Source organism: Orcinus orca, chromosome 16 (assembly GCF_937001465.1).
Source record: "Orcinus orca chromosome 16, mOrcOrc1.1, whole genome shotgun sequence".
Lineage (NCBI taxonomy): Eukaryota > Metazoa > Chordata > Mammalia > Artiodactyla > Delphinidae > Orcinus > Orcinus orca.
The window spans coordinates 29,779,696-29,803,392 of record NC_064574.1 but is presented as its reverse complement, the minus strand read 5'-3'; the positions used below and the strand labels follow the sequence as shown (position 1 = coordinate 29,803,392).

At 39.3% G+C, this 23,697-nt stretch overlaps 1 protein-coding gene across 1 annotated transcript in view; it reads right to left on the bottom strand.

Annotated features, from left to right (window-relative positions):
- Positions 1–23,697, bottom strand: part of TGM6 (transglutaminase 6) — a 39,050-nt gene that overhangs the window by 5,681 nt on the left and 9,672 nt on the right. The window contains 2 exon segments of the mRNA XM_004285344.2: positions 11,396–11,508; positions 11,510–11,721. Coding sequence (XP_004285392.2) covers positions 11,396–11,508; positions 11,510–11,721 — 325 coding nt within the window.

The following is a 23,697-nucleotide window of genomic DNA, read 5'->3' as shown; positions in this document are numbered from 1 at the left end:
AAATGACATCAATTCTCTACAATCTCTTCCAGAAGATGGAAGTAGAGGGAATACTTCCTAAACGATTTCATGAGGGCAGCATAACTCTAATACCAAAACCAGACAAAGACATTACAGGACAAGGAAATTACATACCGATATCGCTCATGAACATTGATGCAAAAATCCTCAACAAAATATTAGCAAATTTAATCCAACAATGTATAAAAATAATTCTATACCTCGATCAAGTGGGATTTATTCAGGTATACGAGGTTGCCTCAAAATTCAAAAATCAATTAATGTAACCCATTACATCAATAAGCTAAAGAAGAAAAGTCACATGATCATATCAGTAGATGCAGAAAAAGCATTTGACAAAATCCAATACCTATTCATGATTAAAATTCTCAGCAAACTAGGAATAGCTGAGGAATTTCCTCAACTTGACAAAGAACATCTACAAAAAACTGATAGCTAACAACATACTTAACAGTGAGAAACTCAAAGCTTTCCCACTAAGAACAGGAAAAAGGCAAGGATGTCTCCCTCACCACTCCTTTTCAACACTGGACTGGAAGTCCCAGCTAAGGCAAAAAGACAAAAAAGGAAATAAAAGGTATACATATTTGGAAGGAAGAAATAAAACTGTCTTTGTTCACAGATGACATGATTATCTATGTAGAAAATCTGAAAGAATCAATAATAAAAAACTCCTGGAAGTAATCATACTAATTACTAATTATAGCAAAGTCACAGGATATAAAGTTAATTTACAAAATTCAATCACTTTTTAAAATATACCAGCACTAAACAAGTGGAATTTGAAATTTAAAATACCATTTATATTAGCACCCCCACAGTGAACAACTCAGGCATTAATCTAACAAAATATGTAGAAGATATGTATATACATGAGAAAAACTATAAAAAACTCTGATGAAAGAAATAAAAAAGTAACTAAATTAACGCAGAGATATTCCATGTTCATGGATAGGAAGACTTGATATTGTCAAGATGTCAGTTCTTCCCAACTTGATCTATAGTCAAGGCAATTCCATCAAAATCCCAGAAAGTTATTTAATGGATATCAACAAATTGATTCTAAACTGATTTATGAAAAGAGGCAAAAGACCCAGAAGAGCCAACAAGCCAACACAATATTAAAGGAAAAGAACATCAGAGGATTAACACTCCCTGACTTTGACTTACTATAAAACTACAGTAATCAAAAGAGTGTAGTATTGATGAAAGAATAGACAAATCAGTGGAACAAAATAGAGCCCAGAAGTAGATCCACACAAATATAGTCAACTGATCTTTGATAAAGGAGCAATGGAGAAAAGATTGTCCTTTTAATAAGTGGTGCTGGAACAACTGGATATCCACACTAAAAAAAAGATTCTAGACACATATATTATACCCTTTACAAAAATGAAATTAAAATGGATCATAAGCCTAAATGTAAAGTGTGAAACTATAAAACATCTAGACAATAACATAGGAGAAAACCTAGATAATATTGGGTATGATGATGACTGAATTTTTAGGTACAATACCAAAGGTATGATCCGTGAAATAAAAAATTGATAAATTGCACTTTATTAAAATTAAAAACTTCTGCTCTGTGAAAGAACTGTCAAGAGAATGAGCAGGTGAGCCACAAACTGGGAGAAAATATTTGCAAAAGACACATCTGATAAAAGACAATTATACAAAATATACAAAGAACTCTTAAAATTCAACAATAAGAAAATGAACAACATGATTAAAAAATGGGCAAAAGATCTATACAGACACCTCACCAAAGAAGATGTACAGATGCATATGAAAAGATGCTCACATCATACATCATTATGAAATTTCAAATTAAAACGAGATACAACCACATACCTATTAGAATTACAAGAATCCAAAACACTGACAACACAAAATGTTGGAGAGGATGTGGAGCAACAGGAACTCTCATTCATTGATGGTGGGAATGCAAAGTGTTACAGCCATTTTGGGATACTTCGACAGTTTCTTAGAAAACTAAACATATTCTTATCACACCATTAGCAATCATGCTGCTTAGTATTTACCCATATAAATTGAAAACATGTTCACAAAAAAACCTGTACATGGATGTTTATACCAGCTTTATTCATAATTGCCAACACTTGGAAGCAATTAAGGTATTCTTCAGTAGGTGAATGGATCAATCAACTGTGGTATATCCATATAAAGGAATACTATTCAGTGATAACAAAAAATGAGCTATCAAGCTATGAAAAAATCATGAGGAATCTTAAGTACTTATTTCTAAGTGAAAGACACCAATCTGAAAAGGCTACACACTGTATGATTTCAACTCTATGATATTTAGGGAAAGGCAAAACTTTGGCGACAGTAAAAGGATCAGTGGTTGCTAGGGGTTTGAGATGAGGGAGGGAGAAGTGAATAGGTGAAGAACAGGGAATTTTAGGGCAGTGAAACTATTCTGTATGATACTCTAATGATGGATACATGTCATACATTTGTCAAAACCCACAGAATGTACAATACGGAGTGAACCCTAATGTAGACTATGGACTTTAGTTAAGAATAACATGTACCAGTATTAGCTTGTCAACTGTAACAAATGTACCACACTAATGCAAGATGCTAATAATAGGGAAATATGGGAGGTGGTGAGGGGTATATGGGAACCCTCTGGACTTTCTGCTCATTTTTTCTGAAACCAAAACTGCTAAAAAAAAGCCTATTAATTTAAAAAATTATAAATTTTAATAAATTATTTATATTTAATAGCTATACAATTTGTTTTAGTAATTCCATTTTTGTGAATGTATTCTAACAAAACAGTCCAAAATCTAGATCAAAAAAAGGGAATTTTTTTCACCAAGATGTTTACTTTAGTGCTTTTTAGAAATAGCAATAGCTGATAACTACCCAAAAGAAGGGAAAAGATGAAATAAATCACCATATATTTGTTTACAGATTATACATCCATTCAAATGATGTGAATGAAGAGCTTATAAAAATATTTAAATTACAATGTAATATGAAAGGAGCAGGGCACTAATGAGTGTTTGTGATATCATTAGAACTGTTTTTCTTTTTTCTTTTTTTGGCAGGCTTTTACAAACTGCCAACAAACACATGAAAGAATGCTCAACATCATTAATCATTAGAGAAACGCAAATCAAATCTACAATAAGATATCATCTCACACCAGTCAGAATGGCCATCATCAAAAAATCTAGAAACAATAAGTGCTGGAGAGGGTGTGGAGAAAAGGGAACACTCTTGCACTGCTGGTGGGAATGTGAATTGGTTCAGCCACTATGGAGAACAGTATGGAGGTTCCTTAAAAAACTACAAATAGAACTACCATATGACCCAGCAATCCCACTACTGGGCATATACCCTGAGAAAACCATAATTCAAAAAGGGTCATGTACCAAAATGTTCATTGCAGCTCTATTTACAATAGCCGGGAGATGGAAACAACCTAAATGCCCATCTTCAGATGAATGGATAAAGAAGATGTGGCACATATATACAATGGAATATTACTCAGCCATAAAAAGAAACGAAATTGAGCTGTTTGTAATGAGGTGGATAGACCTAGAGTCTGTCATACAGAGTGAAGTAAGTCAGAAAGAGAAAGACAAATACCATATGCTAACACATATATATGGAATTTAAGAAAAAAAATGTCATGAAGAACCTAGGGGTAAGACAGGAATAAAGCCACAGACCTACTAGAGAACGGACTTGAGGATATGGGGAGGGGGAAGGGTGAGCTGTGACAAAGCGAGAGAGAGAGGCATGGACATATATACACTACCAAATGTAAGGTAGATAGCTAGTGGGAAGCAGCCGCATAGCACAGGGAGATCAGCTCGGTGCTTTGTGACCGCTTGGAGGGGTGGGATAGGGAGGGTGGGAGGGAGGCAGATGCAAGAGGGAAGAGATATGGGAACATATGTATATGTATAACTGATTCACTTTGTTATAAAGCAGAAACTAACACACCATTGTAAAGCAATTATACCCCAAAAAAGATGTTAAAAAAAACCTAATTCATTGATTAATCAACTCTTTGAGAAGCATACACAAATATATTTTTATGTTCCTAATATCTTAAACATTATATAGAATGTGTGTGTGTGTGTGTGTATTTACTGTGTCTATGTCTCTATCTGTGTGTATATTTGACTGAAAGCAAATTGATTATAGATTTTGGTGACCATGCATAGAACCAAACATTTTAACAGATTCTTTTCTTTTGTTTAATTTTCCTTTTTTAATTAAAAAAAAGGAAATTTTACTGGACTTATATTCTGTAATATCTTTTATTTTAATAAAAATATAAAGACCCTATTTTGGAACCAAAAAAATTTATTTATTTTGCTGCACTGGATCTTAGTTGCGACACATGGGATCTTTGTTGCCACGTGCAGGATCTTTAATTGTGGCATGTGGAATCTTTAGTTGCAGCATGCGAACTCTTGGTTGTGGCATGTGGGATCTAGTTCCCTGACCAGGGCTCAAACCCGGGCCCCCTGCATTGGGAGCACAGAGTCTTAGTCACTGGACCACCAGGGAAGCCCCAGAACTGTTTTTCAAAAAGCAACAGGCATTAAAAATTTGGAAGGAAAACGTTAACAATTTGTAGGTGGGTGGCAGGATCATAGGTGATCTTTCCCTTCTGCTCTCTAAATCTTTAATGAATATGTATTATATTTTTTTGAATTTTATTTTATTTTTTTATACAACAGGTTCTTATTAGTTGTCCATTTTATACATATTAGTGTATATATGTCAATCCCAATCTCGCAATTCATCACACCACAGCCCACACCCCCGTCACTTTCCCCACTTGGCGTCCATACGTTTGTTCTCTACATCTGTGTCTCTATTTCTGCCCTGCAAACTGGTTCATCTGTACCCTTTTTCTCAGTTCCACGTATATGGGTTAATATACGATATTTGTTTTTCTCTTTCTGACTTCACTCTGTGTGACAGTCTCTAGATCCATCCACATCTCTACAAATGACCCAATTTCATTCCTTTTTATGGATAATATTCCATTGTATATATGTACCACATCTTCATTATCCAATCAGCGGTTGATGGGGATTTAAATTGCTTCCATGACCTGGCTATTGTAAATAGTGGTGCAAATGGACATTGGGGTGCATGTGTCTTTTTGAATTATGGTTTCATCTGGGTATATGCCCAGTAGTGGGATTGCTGGGTTATATGGTAATTCTATTTTTAGTTTTTTAAAGAACCTCCATACAGTTCTCCATAGTGGCTGCATCAATTTACATTCCCACCAACAGTGCAAGAGGATTGCCTTTTCCCTACACCATCTCCAGCATTTGTTGTTTGTAGATTATCTGATGATGCCCATTCTAACTAGTGTGACGTGATAATCATTATAGTTTTGATTTGCATTTCTCTGATAATTAGTGATGTTGAGCAGCTTTTCATGTGCTTCTTGGCCATCTGTATGTCTTCTTTGGAGAAATGTCTATTTAGGTCTTCAGACCATATTTGGATTGGGTTGTTTGTTTTTTTAATATTCAGCTGCATGAGCTGTTTATATATTTTGGAGATTAGTCCTTTGTCCATTGATTCATTTGCAAATATTTTCTCCCATTCTGAGAGTTGTCTTTTCGTCTTGTTTGTAGTTTCTGTTGCTTTGTAAAAGTTTTTAAGTTTCATTAGGTCCCATTTGTTTATTTTTGTTTTTATTTCCATTACCCTAGGAGGTGGATCAAAAAAGATTTTGCTGTGATTTATGTCAAAGAGTGTTCTTCCTATGTTTTCCTCTAAGGATTTATAGCGTCCAGTCTTATATTAGGTCTCTGATCAATTTTGAGTTTATTTTTGCGCATCGTGTTAGGGAGTGTTCTAATATCATTCTTTTACATGTAGCTGTCCAGTTTTCCCAGCACCACTATTGAAGAGACTGTCTTTTCTCCATTGTACTTCCTTGCCTCCTTTGTCACAGATTAGTTGACCATAGGTGTGTGGGTTTATCTCTGGGGTTTCTATCCTGTTCCATTGATCTATATTTCTGTTTTTGTGCCAGTACAATATCGTCTTGATTACTGTAGCTTTGAAGCATAGTCTGAAGTCAGGGAATCTGATTCCTCCAGCTCCGTATTTTTCCCTCAGGACTGCTTTGGCAATGCGGGGTCTTTTGTGTCTCCGTAGAAATTTTAAGATTTTTTGTTTTAGTTCTGTAAAAAGTGCCATTGGTAATTTGATAGGGATTGCATTGAATCTGTAGATTGCTTTAGGTACCATAGTCCTTTTCACAATATTGATTCTTACAATCCAAGAACATGGTATATCTCTCAATCTGTTTGTTTCATCTTTAATTTCTTTCATCAGTGTCTTATAGTTTTCTGCATACAGGTCTTTTGTCTCTCTAGGCAGGTTTATGCCTAGGTATTTTATTCTTTTTTTTGCATTGGTAAATGGGAGTGTTTCCTTAATTTATCTTTCAGATTTTTCATCATTAGTGTACAGGAATGCCAGAGATTTCTGTGCATTAATTTTGTATCCTGCAACTTTACCAAATTCATTGATTAGCTCTAGTAGTTTTCTGGTGGCATCTTTAGGATTCTCTATGTATAGTATCATGTCATTTGCAAACAGGGACAGTTTTACTTCTTCTTTTCCAATTTGTATTCCTTTTATTTCATTTTCTTCTCTGGTTGCCATGGCTAGGACTACCAAAACTATGTTGAATAATAGTGGTGAGAGTGGGCATCCTTGTCTTGTTCCTGATCTTAGAGGAAATGCTTTCAGTTTTTCACCATTGAGAATGATGTTTCCTGTGGGTTTGTCATATATGGCCTTTATTATGTTGAGGTAGGTTCCCTCTATGCCCACTTTCTGGAGAGTTTTTATCATAAATGGGTGTTGAATTTTGTCAAAAGCTTTTTCTGCATGTGTTGAGATGATCATATGGTTTTTATTCTTCAATTTCTTAATATGGTGTATCACATTGATTGATTTGCATATATTGAAGAATCCTTGCATTACTGGGATAAACCCCACTTGATCATGGTGTATGATCCTTTCAATGTGTTGTTGGATTCTGTTTGCTAGTATTTTGTTGAGGATTTTTGCATCTATATTCATCAGTGATATTGGTCTGTAATTTTCTTTTTTTGTAGTATCTTTGTCTGGTTTTGGTATCAGGGTGATGGTGGCCTCATAGAATGAGTTTGGGAGTGTTCCCTCCTCTGCAATATTTTGGAAGAGTTTGAGAAGGTTGGGTGTTAGCTCTCTTCTAAATGATTGATAGAATTCACCTGTGAAGCCATCTTGTCCTGGACTTTTGCTTGTTGGAAGATTTTTACTCAGAGTTTCAATTTCCTTACTTGTGATTGGTCTGTTCATATTTTCTATTTCTTCCTGGTTCACTCTTGGAAGGTTATACCTTTCTAAGAATTTGTCCATTTCTTCCAGGTTGTCCATTTTATTGGCATAGTGTTGCTTGTAGTAGTCTCTTAGGATGATTTGTATTTCTGCAGTGTCTGTTGTAACTTCTCCATTTTCATTTCTAATTTTATTTCAGTCCTCTGCCTCTTTTTCTTGATGAGTCTGGCTAATGGTTTATCAATTTTGTTTATCTTCTCAAAGAACCAACTTTTAGTTTTATTGATGTTTGCTTTTGTTTCCTTTGTTTCTATTTCATCTATTTCTGCTTTAATCTTTATGATTTCTTTCCTTCTACTAACTTTGGGTTTTGTTTGTTCTTCTTTCTCTAGTTCCTTTAGGTGTAAGGTTAGATTGTTTATTTGAGGTTTTTCTTGTTTCTTGAGGTAGGCTTGTATAGCTATAAACTTCCCTCCTAGAACTGCTTTTGCTGCATTCCATAGGTTTTGGATCGTCGTGTTTTCATTGTCATTTGTCTCTAGGTATTTTTTGATTTCTTCTTTGATTTCTTCAGTGATCTCTTCGTTATTTAGTAACGTATTGTTTAGCCTCCATGTGTTTGTGTTTTTTACCTTTTTCCCCTGTAACTGATTTCTCATCTCATAGCGTTGTGGTCAGAAAAGATGTTTGGTATGATTTCAATATTCTTAAATTTATTGAGGCCTGATTTGTCACCCAAGATGTGATCTATCCTGGAGAATGTTCTGTGCGCACTTCAGAAGTAAGTGTAATCTGCTGTTTTTGGATGGAATGTCCTATAAATATCAACTAAATCTATGTGCTCTATTATATCATTTAAAGCTTGTGTATCCTTATTTTCTGTTTGTATGATCTGTCCATTGGTGTAAGTGAAGTGTTAAAAGTCCCCCACTATTATTGTATAACTGTCGATTTCCTCTTTTATAGCTGTTAGCAGTTGCCTTATGTATTGAGGTGCCCCTATATTGGGTGCATATATATTTATAATTGTTATATCTTTTTCTTGGATTGATCCCTTGATCATTATGTAGTGTCCTTCCTTGCCTCTTGTCACATTCTTTATTTTAAAGTCTATTTTATCTGGTATGGGTATTGTTACTCCAGCTTTCTTTTGATTTCATTTGCATGGAATATCTTTTTCCATCCCCTCACTTACAGTCTGTATATGTCCCAAGGTCTGAAGTGGGTCTCTTGTACACAGCATATATATGGGTCTTGTTTTTGTAACCATTCAGCGAGCCAGTGTCTTTTACTTGGAGCATTTAATCCATTCACATTTAAGGTAATTATTGATATGTATGTTCCTATGACCATTTTCTTAATTGTTATGGGTTTGTTTTTGTAGGTCTTTTTCTTCTCTTGTGTTTCTCACTTGGAGAAGTTCCTTTAGTGTTTGTTGTAGAGCTGGTTTGGTGGTGCTGAATTCTCTTAGCTTTTGATTGTCTGTAAAGCTTTTGATTTCTCTGTCGAATCTGAATGAGATTCTTGTTGGGGACAGTAATCTTGGTTGTAGGTTCTTCCCTTTCATCACTTTAAATACATCATGTCACTCCCTTCTGGCTTGTAGAGTTTCTGGTGAGGAATCAGCTGTTCATCTCATGGGAGTTCCCTTGTATGTTACTTGTCATTTTTCCCTCGTTTTCAACAATTTTTCTTTGTCTTTAATTTTTGCGAATTTGATTACTATGTGTCTTGGCATGTTTCTCCTGGGTTTTTCCTGCCTGGTACTCTCTGTGCTTCCTGGACTTGAGTGGCTATTTCCTTTCCCATGTTAGGGAAGTGTTTGACTATAATCTCTTCAAATATCTTTTTGGGTCCTTTCTCTCCCTTCTCCTTCTGGGACCCCTATAATGCAAATGTTGTTGCATTTAATGTTGCCTCAGAGGTCTCTTAGGCTGTCTTCATTTGTTTTCATTCTTTTTTCTTTATTCTGCTCCATGGCAGTATACTCCACCAGTCTGTCTTCCAGGTCACTTATCCGTTCTTCTGCCTCAGTTATTCTGCTATTGTTTCCTTCTAGTGTATTTTTCATTTCAGTTATTGTATTGTTCATCTCTGTTTGTTTGTTCTTTAATTATTCTAGGTATTTGTTATTTAATTCTTCTAGGTCTTTGTTAAACTCTTCTTGCATCTTCTCGATCTTTGCCTCCATTCTTTTTCTGAGGTCCTGGATCATCTTCACTACCATTATTCTGCATTCTTTTTCTGGAAGGTTGCCTATCTGTACCTCATTGAGTTGTTTTTCTGGGGTTTTATCTTCTTCCTTCATCTGGTACATAGCCCTCTGCCTTTTCATCTTGTCTGTCTTTCTGTGAATGTGGTTTTTTTCCCACAGGCTGCAGGATTGTAGTTCTTCTTGCTTCTGCTGTCTGCCCTCTGGTGGATGAGGCTATCTAAGAGGCTTGTGCAAGTTTCCTGATGGGAGGGACTGGTGGTGGATAGAGCTGGGTGTTACTCTTGTGGGCAGAACTCAGGAAAACCTTAATCTGCTTGTCTGCTGATGGGTGGGGCTGGGCTCCTTCCCTGTTGGTTGTTTGGCGGGAGGCAACCCAACACAGGAGACTACCTGGCTCTTTGGTGGGGCTGATGGCGGACTCTGGGAGGGCTTACTCCAAGGAGTACTTCCCAGATGTTCTTCTGCCTGTGTCCTTGTCCTCACGGTGAGCCACAGCCATCCCCTGCCTCTGCAGGATACCCTCCAACACTAGCAGGTAAGTCTGGTTCAGTCTCCTATGGGGTCACTGCTCCTTTCCCTGCGTCCTGATGCGACCACTACTTTGTGTGTGCCCTCCAAGAGTGGAGTCTCTGTTTCCCCTAGTCCTGTCAAAATCCTGCAATCAAATCTCGCTAGCCTTCACCGTCTGATTCTCTAGGATTTCCTCCTCCTGTTGCCGGACCCTCAGGTTGGAAAGTCTGATGTTGGGCTCAGAACCTTCACTTCAGTGAGTGGACTTCTGTGGTATAAGCGTTCTCCAGCTTGTGTGTCACCCACCCAGCAGTTACGGGATTTGATTTTATTGTGATTGCTCCCCTCCTACTGTCTCACTGTGGCTTCTCCTTTGTCTTTGGATGTGGGGTATGGTTTTTTGGTGAGTTTCAGTGTCTTCCTGTCTATGATTGTTCAGCAGTTAGTTGTGATTCACGCGCTCTCACAAGAAGGAATGAGCGCACGTCCATCTACTCTGCCATCTTGCTCCTGCTTTCCACTACGTAGCTGTATTACTTTTAATATGAAAAAAACCAGGAGAAAGTGTATGTTAATTAACATTTCCTTGTGAAGTGTTATTTTGTGATTTAGACTGTGTGAAAAATAAGTGACAGAAAAGCAAAAAGTATGTGACACCTCCTTCACATACTTTCACATCCTGTCAAAACACAGAAGGTTTCACTTAGCTGAAACTGGTTCAGAGGAACAATGTCTTTATTTAATCAAATCCTTCAGAATGTATGTGCTGGTGGGGCAGGGGAGAGAGAAAGACAGGGACAGAGGAAGAATATGGGAGGAAAGGGGAAGGGAGAGGACTGAGGGTGGTTGTGGGTTGTAGCTGATGCCTGCAGAATTCTTGGGACAGGGCCTGGCACATGTAGGCACTTAATAAACATCTCTTACTGGTCCATTCCTCTCACATCAAACACCTGGAGCCAGATGAGCTCTGAAATTTGTTGGATTTTAGAAAGGTAACACAGGGCATATTCCACATACTATGAAATGCTCCCAGCAGGTATTTATTCAGTGTGTGAATATTCATACTAAGTGGGATCACCTGAGCATTATATGTTTGCCACTAGATGATTGTGTACTTTTATTACTATCTTCATTATTCAGCCCCTCTGAACCTCAGTTTTCTCATCTGCAAATGCTCAGAAATATCCCTTTCTTTCCTGGGAATGAATGTAGGATGACGTGAAGTCTGCCCCCAACCTCAACCCTCCTGGAAAAGGAGCTGGGCCAACCAGGTCCCACCCAGCTGTGGTGTTCTTATCCTCTTCTGGCCCCAGCTTCACTGCATGGGATTCGTGCAGGATCTCTGCCACCTGCTTGTGGGTGTAAAGTATGGTGACTTGGACCCACTGGACCCAGGATGTGAGGTTAGCCAAAGCAAAGGACCAGCCTCAGGTCATGGCCCAGCACGGGCGGCTCCAGCACCTTGAACTTTCCAGGGATGCTGGGCTTATTGGCAGGCTCCAGGAGTTCTTCATGCCAGAGACCATGGCTGCCCACACTGTGGACCTGGGCCCTCCTTCCAGAGGCTTCCACTCTTAACAGCTTCTTCATGGTCTTGCTGTACATCTATCTCTCCTTCTGGGATCCTGCAGGGCATCGGACATCATGAGACAGGCATTCTCTCCTCTGCCACCTGTCCCAGGGCCAGCTCTTCTCATTTTCCCTTTTCTCTAGGTAAAACCACCACTCGATCCCCACTTTAACTTACCATGGCTGTCGGAGGTCTCAAATTGGAAGCTCAAGAGCCATATGCAGACCTCATCCATATGCATTGTGTTTGATTCTGGACTATTTAAATAAAATTTTAATCAGTTGCCAACAACTTCAGGTTAGTAAATTTCACATAACATTATAGATGTGTAGCCCCTCTGACAGCTGGATCTGAAGTCTCATATGATAATGATAGCTGACACTTTTGTAGACTTGCTATATGCCATACACACATATGTATACACACACACACACACACACACACACACACACACACATATATATATATATATATTTTTTTTTTTTTCCTAGGAGGAAGGTACTATATTATCATCCCCATTTTACAGATAAAGAACCCAAGGCACAGAGAAGTAAAGCAACTTGTAAGGGAGCTGGAATTTGAACCCAGGCAGTCTGGCTCCAACTTCCATGTTCTTAATCATGCTCCCTTCCCACTCTCTACATGGCAGTTATAGTCTAGAGCTGAGTAAGGGGTGCTCTCTCTGGAAGGGAGTGTACTTGCTTGTTCTCCATGGTCTCCACCTGTAATTCTCCCACTGGCCTGCTGCACTCATGGCTTGCCATCTGCAAGCTCCTGAAGACATGTGAATTTAGGAACCCTGATCATCCACTTACCCTGTTGCTAGCACAGACTTCTCTCTCTCTTTTTTGATCTCCAGATCAATACACAACCTGACAGCCCCCACTTCACCCCCAGGATGTGCCACAGGTGCCTCCAACCCAACCAAGCATGCCATCTTCTGCCTGGCAGTATTCCCCATTTCAGCAAACAGCTCCATCATTCACCCAATATACAAACTGGAAACTGGATGTGTCCTTGACTCTTCCCTCATCTTTACCGCTCACAGCTGATGAGACAGCAAGTTCTGCCAAGCATCCTCATTGATCTCTGGAATCTTCCCCCTTCTCCCATCATTCTTTTCCCCTCATACCACTGTACAAAACGTCTCACCATCAGATCAATTTGCCACCAGGTGACTGTGGACTTTTTCTTACTATTATCATTACCCAGTCCCTCCCAGTCTCAGTTTCCCATCTATGAAGTGAGGACAAGAGGTGCAAAGGCTAGGCCCCAAGCACAGTGCTCAAGAATGCCCCTCCCTTCCTGAGGACATGGGCTGTATGCCCACTCTAGTCCTTTTTCCACCCTGATCCTTCCAAGATCCAACTCTGATAGTTCTGATTCCCTCCTTGAACCCTGTGCTGTGCTGCTTCTCAAACGTTCTCCCAAGTACCTCTCTACTGTGTGACCTGGGCTTGAAGGGACACATGTGGACCTAAAGGTTCTTTAACATATCATGTTTTATTATTAAAATGTATGTGAATTGTTCATTCTATTCCATAATGTACTCATAATATATTTTTACTAAGAAAATGTTTCATTTCCCTGCCAAAACTTCTAAAGTCAGTTTCTCAGGGAGGGCTTCTCTGGCCACCTGATTTTTTAAAACAGCTTTATTCAGATATACGATAATTCCATAACAAGCAATCCACCAGTTTAAAGGTTACAAGCCAGTGTTTTTTAGTACATTCATAGAGTCGTGCACTCATCACCACAATCTAATTTCAGAACAATTTTTGTCACCCCAAAGAAACTCTGTAACCATTAGCAGTCACTTCCTGTTCCTCCCTGCCCCACCCATAGCCCTAGGCAACTGTTAATTTAATTTCTAACTTGCCTATTCTGGGCATTTCATATAAAGAGAATCATACAATGTGTGGTCCTTTGCGACTGGCTTTTTTTTCACTTAACATAATATTTTTAGAGTTCATTCATGTTGTAGCCTACATCAGTACTTGATTCCTTTTTATTGCTAAATAATACTCCATTGTATGGACAGACCACATTTTATTTATCCACTGACAGATGTTAGGGTTGTTTCCACTCTAGCTATTTTGAATAATGTTGCTATGAAGGTTCATGTACAAGTTTTTGGGTGGATTTTTTTTTTCATTTCTTTTGGGTGTATACCTAGAAGTGCATCTGCTAGGTTGTTATGTTAACTCTGTGTTTAATATTGTGAGGAAGTGTCAAAGTGCTTGCACCATTTTACATTCCCACCAGCAATGTACGAGTGTTCCAATTGCTCCACAATCTCACCAACTCTTACTGTCTGTCTTTTTGCTTATAGCAGTTCTAGTGGATATGAAGTGGTATGTTGTTGTGGTTTTGATTTGCATTTCCCTGATGATTAATGATGCTAAGCACCTTTTCATGTTTATTGGTCATTTGTATATTGTCCTGGGAGAAAGGTCTTTCAAATCCTTTGCCCATTTAAAAATTGGGTTATTTATCTATTTATTACTGAGCTATAAGAATTATTTATATATTATGGATACAAGTCCCTTATTAGATACATGATTTGCAAATATTTTCTGTTCTGTGGGCTTTTCTTCTTTCTTGATGGTGTCATTTGTAGTACAAGTTTTTAATTTTGATGAAGTCCGATTTATCAATTTTTTCTTCTGTCCTTTATGCTCTTGATGTCATATCCAAAAACGTTCTGTTTAACTCAAGCTCATGAAGATTAACTCCTGTTTTCTTCTAAAAGCTTGTAATTTTAGCTCTTCGATATAGGTCAATGATCCATTTGAGTTAATTTTTGTGTACTGTGTGATGTAGGAGGCCCATTTTATTCTGTGCATGGGGATAATTAGTGGTCCCAGCACCATCTGTTGAAAAGACTGTTCTCATTCTTTCCCCACTGAATTGTCTTGGCACTCTTGTCAAAATCAATTAAACATAATTTTAAGAGTTTATTTCTGGATTCTATTTCATTGATCTATATGTCCATTCTTATGCCAGTATCACACTATCTGGGTTATTGTATATTTATAGTAAGTTTTGAATTTGGGAAGTTTGAGCCCTCCAACTTTGTTCTTCTTTTCCAAGATTGTTTTGGCTATTCTGGTTCCCTTGAATTTCCAAGTGAATTTTAGGAACAGCTTGTCAATTTTGGAAAAAACTTAGCTGGAACTTTGATAGAGGTTTCATGGATTCTGTAGGTCAATTTTGGGGCATTGCCACCTTAAAAAAATAAAGTCTTTCAATCCATGAAAATGGGATGTCTTTCCATTTACTGAAGTCTTTAATTTCTTTCAACAATGTTTTGTAGTTTTCAGTGTACTAGACTTGCTCTTTTTTTGGTTAAATTTATTGTTAAGTATTTTATTATTTTTGATGCTATTGTAAATGGATTTGTTTTCTTAATTTTATTTTCAGATTATACATTGCTACTGTCCTGAAATACAATTAATTTTTAAAAATTGATCTTGTGTTCTACAATTTTTCTGAACTCATTTATTGGCTCTAATAACTTTTAGTGGATTCCTTAGGATTTTATATATACAAGATCATATCATGTGCAAATAGAGATAGTTTTACCTCTTCCTTGCAAATGTGGAAATTCTTCTATTTCTTTACTTTCCCTCCCACCTTACCCTCCTACCTTCCTTCCTTTTCTTTCTTTTACTTTATTTTTTCTTCTTTCTTTTTATTTTTTAAAAAATTATGGTAAAATATACATAATATAAAATTTACCATCTTAACCATTTTTAAGTGTGCACTTCAGTGGCATTAGGTACATTCCTATTGTTGTGCTATCTTCACCATCATCCATTTCCAGAACTATTTTCATCTTGCAAAACTGAAACTCTGTGTTCATTAAACAATAACTTCCCATCCCTCCTCTCCCAGCCACTGGCATCCACCATTCTACTTCTTGTCTTTAAGAATTTCACTACTCTAGATACCTCATACAAGTGGAATTGTATGGCATTTGTCCATGTGGGACTGGCTTATTTCATTAGCATCATGCCTTCAAGGCTTCATCCATTTGTAGCATGTGTTAGAATTTCTTTCCTTTTTAAGGTTGAATAATATTCCGTTGTATGTATATACCACATTTTGTTTATTCATTCATCTCTTGATGGACACTTGGGTTGCTTCCATGTTTTTTTAGCTATTGTGAATAATGCTGCTATGAACATGGGTGTAATATCTCTTCAAGTCCCTGTTTTCAGTTCTTTTGGATATATATTCAGAAGTGGAATTGCTGGATTATCTGATAATTATATTTTTAATATTATGAAGAACTTCAATACTGTTTTCCACAGTGGCTGCACCATATAAAAATCCCAGCAACAGTGCACGTGTTCTAATTTCTCCACATCCTTATCAACACTTGTGCTTTTCTTACTTTCTTCTTCCCTCTCCTCCTCCATCCCTTTATTCCTTTCTTCTTTCCTTCCTTCCTGACTTCTTTCCTTCTGTGATAGTAGCCACCCTAATTGTTATGAGGTGGTATCTCATTGTGGTTTTCATTTTCATTTCCATAATGATCAGTGATGTGAGCATATTTTCATGTGCTTATTGGCCATTTGTATACCCTCTTTGGAGAAATGTCTATTCAATCCTTTGCCCATTTTATTTTTTTTGCGCTGTCGAGTGTTTAGAGTTGTCTATATATTCTGGATATTAACCTCTTTTCAGATACATGACTTGAAAATATTTCCTCCTATTCTACAGGTTTCCTCTGTTGATAATGTCACAAAAGTTTGATGAGGTCCAATTTGTCTTTCTTTTTTTACCTTTGCCTTTGGTATCATGTCCAAGAAATCACTGCCAAATTCAATGTCATGAAGTTTTCTCCTATGTTTCCTGTTAAGAGTTTTATAGTTTTAGGTCTTACATTTAGGTCTTTGATCCACTTTGAGTTAATTTTTGTGTATGGTGTAAGGTAAGGGTCCAAATTCATTCTTTTACATGTTGATATCCAGTTTTCCCAACACTGTTGAAAAGATCTCTATTTTTTTCTTGACTGATTTCCTTGGCTAATACTTCCATCACAATGTTGAACAAAATGGCAATGGTGTACAACATTGTATTTTCCTCATCTTAGGGGGAAAGCATTCAATCTTTTACCATTAGATATGATGTTAACCTGTAGAAGACTTTTATCAGGCTAAGTTCACTTCTATCCTTAATTTGTTGAGAACTTTTTATCATGAAGGTGTGTTGGATTTTGTTAAATATTTTTCTGCATCTATTGAGATGATCACGTGGTTTTTGTCCAGTTTTTCTATTGATATGGTATATTACATTAATTAGTTTTCAATGTTAAACCCATCTTGCATTCCTGTAATAAACCCTTGGTCATGGCATATAATCTTTTTTATGTGTTGTTGGATTCACTTTGCTAGTATTTTTGTTGACAATTTTTGCTTCTATGTTCATAAGGGATATTGATCTCTAGTTTTCTTTTCTTGTGATGTCATTATCTGGTTTTGCTATCAGGATAATACTAACCTCATAGAAAGAATTGGGAAATGTTCCCTCCTATTTTTTTGGGAGGAGTTTGTGAAGAATTGGTATTAATTCTTCTTTTAATGTTTGGTAGAATTCACCAGTGACATCATATGGGCCTGGTCTTTTCTTTGTGGGAAGTTTTAAATTACTACTCCAATCTCTTTACTTATTATAAATCTATTCAGATTTTCTAATTCTTCCTGAGGCAGTTTTGGTAATTCTTAGAGGAATTTGTCCATTTTATCTAAAGTTATCTAATATGTTGGTAAATAGTTGTTCATTCTGTCTCCTAATGAACTGTTTTATTCACAACTCTTCTGACACAAAATGTGTGGGAGTTTTCCACACCAACCAACTCTCCAACTCTCTGGTCACCACCTGGCTGTCCTGCATTTGAATTCAATCCAGACTCTAACTACCTGGAGTTAGTGTCAGATTCCACAGATTTAAAGGCTCAGTCCAAGACTGCCCGCAATTTAGATACCAGTCACAAGTATTGGGTGCCCAAGTTACCTACACTTCTGTTTGACTTGGTTACAAATTGGGGGTTACCATGACTATGACGGCCCCAGGTTCAGTAATTTGCTAGAGCAGTTCACAGAACAGAAAAACAGTTTAGTTACTATTACCAATTTATATTAAAGGATATAACTTAGGAATAGGCAAATAGAAGAGATAAACAGAAGAAACATAGGGCAAGGTAGAAGGAGCGGGGAGGTAGCATGGAGCTTCCATGCCCTTTTTGGGAGGGTAACCCTCTTAGTTCCTGGATGTGTTCACCAACCTGGTAGCTCTCTGTACCCTGTGTTTAGGAGTTTTTATGACAGTTTAATTATATAGGCATGATTGATTAAATTATTGGCCATTGGCATTTAACTCAATCTCCTGTCCCTTTCCCATCCCCAGAGGTTCAGGTGAAGTGTAAAGTTCTAATCTTCTAAGCATGGTTTTGGCCTTTTTGGTAACCAGCCCCATCCTGAGCTACCTGGGGACCCCCAGCCACCTGTCATCTCATTTCCATACAAAAGACACTCTTATCACTCCAGAGATTTCAAGGGTTTTTAGGAGCCATGTCCAGGAACTGGGGACAAAGACCAATTAGTTATTTTTTTTACCACACCCCTTATAATTTTTTTGTAAGTTTAGTAGTGATGTCCTCTCTGACTTTAGTTATATGAGTCTTCTCTCTGTCTAGCTAAAGATTTGTCAGTTTTGTTGATCTTTAAAAAAAATCAACTTTTGGTTTTATTGATTTTCTTCATTGTTTTTTATTTATTTCTCCTCTAATCTTTCTTATTTCCTCTTTCTGCTTTCTTTGGGTTTTCTTTGCTCTACTTTTTCTAATTTCTACTTTTTCTAGTTTCTTAAGGTGGAAGGTTAGGTTATTTACTTGAGATCGCTCTTCTTTAATATAGGTATTTACAGCTATAAAGTTCCCTCTAGGTACTGCTTTATCTCACCTCATAAATTTTGGCATGTTGTGTTTTCATTTACTTTCATCTCAAAATATTTTCAATTTCACTTGTGATTTCTTCTTTGACCCACTGATTATTTAGGTGTATGTATTGCTTCATTTCCACATATTTGTGCATTCCCCAAATTCCTTTCTGATTTTGATTTCTAATCTTATTCCATTGTGATCAGAGAATATACTTTGTATGATTTCAATCCTTTAAAATTTCTGAGGTTTGTTTTATGGATGAGCATATGGTCAATTCTGGATTATGTTCTATTTGGACTTGCCAGGAATGTGTATTCTGCTGCTACTGAGTGGGCCTTCTATAGATATCTGTTAGTGATCACCTGATTTTAATGACAAATGTTCACTTCCTCCCAATCTGTTCCTAAAATCCTTCTCTGCTTTATTTTCCACCAGAATACTTATCACCATCTGAGATACTATTTATTTTACTTTTTCCTAACTTCTAACTGCCCCACTAGAATGTTAGCCCCTTTAAGGCAAGGGTCATACATGTTTTGTTCTCTGGGCACCTGGCACACAGCAGATGTTCAATAAATATATATCAATACAGAGAAATGTGAAAATGTGCCTCATGTATCTCAAAACATAAGCCAGTCTTACAATCAATAAAGCAAGGCCCTCCGACATATGGATCACAGTCCTTAGGCATTCAAAGCCCATTATGTGCTATCAGCCTGCATTCATTCATTCATACGAATCCATATTGAGCATCACTATGTGGTAGATGCTGAAACAGGAGCTGGAGATACAGCAGAAGACAAAATAGTCAGGTTTCCAGCCATACCAGAACTCACAGTCTAGTTGGTGGGGAAAGAATAAAGATTCAAGCAAATATCAGATTGTGATATGTACTTAGAAGGAAGCCAGTAGGGTCCTGAGACCCCTGGTCAGGCAGACTTGGGATGAAGTCAGCAGGACCTTCCCAGGCAGAGAAAGCATCCTGTGCAAAGTCCTTTAGGTATAAAAGAGCCTCCAATGACCCTTTCACACTTGCTATTGCCTGAACAAGCTGTGCCTTCCCCCATGCTGTTCCCTTGGCCATTTTGTACTTTGGCAGGCGGACAGCAACACGCTGTGCTGGGACTGTCTGCTTTCCTGTTCATCTTGCCCACTCTCCTACCTGACACTTGGGGGACCCACTAAATGCAAGAAGGAAGGGCACAGCAGAAAAGTGTAGAAAGAGACAGACAGCAGAGTAACAGAGAGGGAGAGAGAGGGTGGAAGGGGAGTTCCCTGGGGTCTGGTCACTGGGTCTCTGTGGATCAGCCTCTGAGCTCCAGCCCCACAGCCACTGGATGTGCTGGCTGGCCAGGCCCTGATCAACAGGTGCATGGTCTTCCCCGCTCACAGGCTGTAGTGGGCAGAATAGTGTCCCCCTAAATGGTATGTCCAAGTCCTAACCCCTGGTACCTGTGAATATAACCTTATTTGGAAATAGGGCCTTTGCAGATTAATTAAGTATCCTGGGATAAGATCACCCTGGATTTACGGTGGGACCTAAAGTCAATGATTGATGTCATTGTAAGAGAAAGGAAATGGAGATTTGAGACACATAGGAGGAAAGAAGGCCACGTGGAGGCAGAAATTGGAGTGATGCAGCCACAAGCCAAAGAATGCAGGGGCCATCATCAGCTAGAAGAATCAAGGAAAGATTCTCCCCTAGAGCCTTTGGAGGGAGTATGGCCCTGCTAAACCTTGATTTTGAACTTCTGGCCTCTAGAACTATGAGAGAATAACTTTCTGATGGTTTAAGCTGCTACATTTGTGGTAATTTGTTATGGAAGCCCTAAGAAGCTAACAGGCAGGGCCAGAGGCAGATGGCTGAACTGCCAACCTGGCTCCCCTGCAAACCCCTGGCACCAGCCTCTGACTAAAATCTTGCCTCTGTGTTTAGTGCCTCTGTCTGAAGGTTAGCGGGGGAAGCTGCCTTCCTCCACTCTACTCTGAAGCCTGTTGCAGAAAGCCCACCTGAATCTGAGGATGGCCAGTGCGTTTTTTGTACACAGTTTCCTTTGCTTGGAAGGCTGGTTCCTCTTTGCTCAGCATCCAGGCTGACTCAGTGGCAGGGGCAAAGCACATTGTCCCCAAGGACTCTGAATCTGCTCTATCATGTATCCTCCTTCAGTGGACGGAGCAAGCAGACAGGCCCTGCCATTTCATCCACAGAATGGGATGCCCATGGCTTGGATGAACAGCACTGCTTACAGTGAATCTGGAATCAAGATGCATAGGGTCCTCTCCTGGAATGCCTTCCCAACCCTTCATCTCCTGGCTAAATCTACTCCCTTCAGGATCCCTTCCCATGGATGTTCTTCTTGCCCTCTCCTCCCTGGCTGGTTAGCAACCTGTCCTCTGGGCTTCCTCAGCCTTCTGGCCTCCCCAACACAGTACAGCTGATCACCCTGTACTGTCCTGATGCTGTCCGCTCACCAGATGGTGAATCCTCTGGGCACTTCTCTTTCTCCCCTGCCTCTAAATCATGCCTGACACTTAGGGGTGCTTTATTTCTTGAGCACATAAAAGAACCTGGCATGGTACATGGCACATTGTGGGCACTCATGGAAGAGAGGAGCAGTCTAGCAGAGTGGAGAGGCAGAGGCTCTGAGATTACACAGAGGCTTTGGTTAGCATTCCAGCTCTTCTAGGTTTTGGAAACTTGGGGAAGTTACTTAACCTTCCTATGCTTCAACTTGCTTATGTAAGACGGGGTTTTTATGAATATTAAATGAAATAATGTGCAGACATTGCTTATCACCATGCTTAACAATATTTAGATGCTATTATTATTATTAACCTAGATGTAAAATCACTTGCCCCACAGTGGGCAATCAACAGTAGATAATATTATAATTAGATAGCGCAGCCAAGCGTAAAGGAATAGCATGGGCTCCGGAGCCAGACTCGCTACTCACTGGCTGTGTCCCTTCACTGAGTCCACTTCCCTCTGTGCACCTCTGCTTTTTCCTCTATCAAATAAATGTTATACCAGCATCTACCTTACAAGCTTGTGGGAACTGCTTTGTAAGCATTTGTTAAATAATAGAATTAAATAACATGTGAATATGGCCAGCCCACAGTGGGACTCAGCAGTGGTGACTACTGTTATTCGCATCTTGTAACAGGATGTTGATTTCTCATGTGGCCATGGCTAAAGCTTAGGATAAGAGACCCCAAAGACCCCGTATTCTAAGTTTTAGAAACTCCCAGCAGATGGGACCAGGCATCAACCTGAAGGACTTATGAGAGAAGTAGTAGTTTGGAAGAGGCCTTACCACCTACCGTCCCTCACTGCCCACCCTGAGACAGTGAAGAAGAGAAGGTCATCAACATCAAGGGCCATGTTCCTAGAGAAGGAACTGGGGGAACGTGTGTGTGTGTGTTGGGGGGTGTTTAAAAGAATCAATGTTAAAGTTTAGGGGTGCCTGCAGGAAGGAGCTGGCCGGTAAAGACTGGCAGAGTGCCTACAGGAAGGGGAAGCTGGCATTTCATCCTTGTGGGAGGTCTGCTTATTGAGCCGTGTGTTCCCTGAGCACAGAGGAGAGAACTGAAGGGAGATGGCAGGTGGGTAACAGCCCATCAAGAACTCTCCCCACCAGGTTTGGAGGTGGTCACAGCATCTAGATGAGTGTGGGGGCCACAGCCTTGCAAACCCCCTCCAGAATCTGGGGACAAAAACTTCCATGCATCAGAGGGAAGCTGTGTGACTGCCAGTGGGGTGGGAGGGGCTCCACTGCAAGAGGGGGCAATGTCTCAAGAAATCAGCAGTGCCTGGGGACAGCACAGGAGTGAGTCCCAAGGCAGCAGGCTGTAACGGAGACACCACCTGTCCTCCCTGAGCTACGGAGTAAGTAGGGCAGCAGCACCCGCCTGCCTTAGGGCACTGAATCCTCGCTCCCTGAAGTCAAAGGCATTTCCATTCTTCTGTCCTCCTCCTTCTTGGCCTAACACACCAGAAGACTTAGACCGGTGTTCTCAACATTGGCTGCACGTTGGAATCGCCTGGGGAGCTTTTATAAGTCCTGATGGCTGGGCCACACCCTCTAGAGACTGCAATTCACTTAGGGTGCAATCAGGGCTGCTGTGGTAGATTAAAATGGCCATAATACTTTCTTTGCAACTCTTCCTATTAAGATGTAGAGTGTGCTTCCTGCCCCTTCAATCTGGGGTGGTGTTTGTTGCTTGACCAACAGAATGTGGCAAAGGTGACATAGTAAGTTCTGAGTGAGGCCTTGAGAGACCTTGCAGCTTTCATTCTGACCTGCTGAGCACGTTGCTGCCATGTGGACAAGCCGGGGCTAGCTACTGGAGCATGAGAGGCTCCAGTAGCCAGCCCAGCAGTCCCATCTGAGGCCCCAGATAAATTTGAGATACCAGCAGACACCACGTGCGAACCATTGCAGCTGAGCACAGCCCACATAGCTGATCCACAGAATCCTGAGCAAAAAGTAATTGTTGTTCAATCTGTGCCCCAGGTGACTCCAGTGCATTGTAAACCACCACCCTAGAGGGTAAACTGCAGGGGCTGGAGGAAGCCAGAGCTGGTGCCCCTCGATTACAGCAAACTTCTGGGGTCACCGCTCCAGTTCGTGCTCAGAGGAGGGGAGGAGACTAGCTCTGATTCAAGTTTGAACTTGAAGTCTTGATTACCCAAATAACATTCCTTTAACAAGCAGGAGTAGCTGAAAGTGTGTGATCAGATCACAGCACTGCTAAGGGACCTGTTATTTAGGGGGAGGGGAAAAGGGTGACTTTTTATAGCTAGAGGCAGTGACCAGAAAAAATACATGTTTTGTTTTTGTACCCCCGACAAGTACAGGCTCTTCAGTAAACCAGTGACCATTAATTAGTGACCATGGCTTAGCTGCTATATTATTATTATTTTGCGTGGGGCCTATTGTTGTGTATCCTAGGTGTTCAATAAATAATACCTGCTACTAACATCACTATTATTAGTAATTATTGTTATCACATGTGAGCATACCTGATACAGTACCTGGAACATATATGTTAAAGGAAATGTAGCTATTGATATTGTTAGAT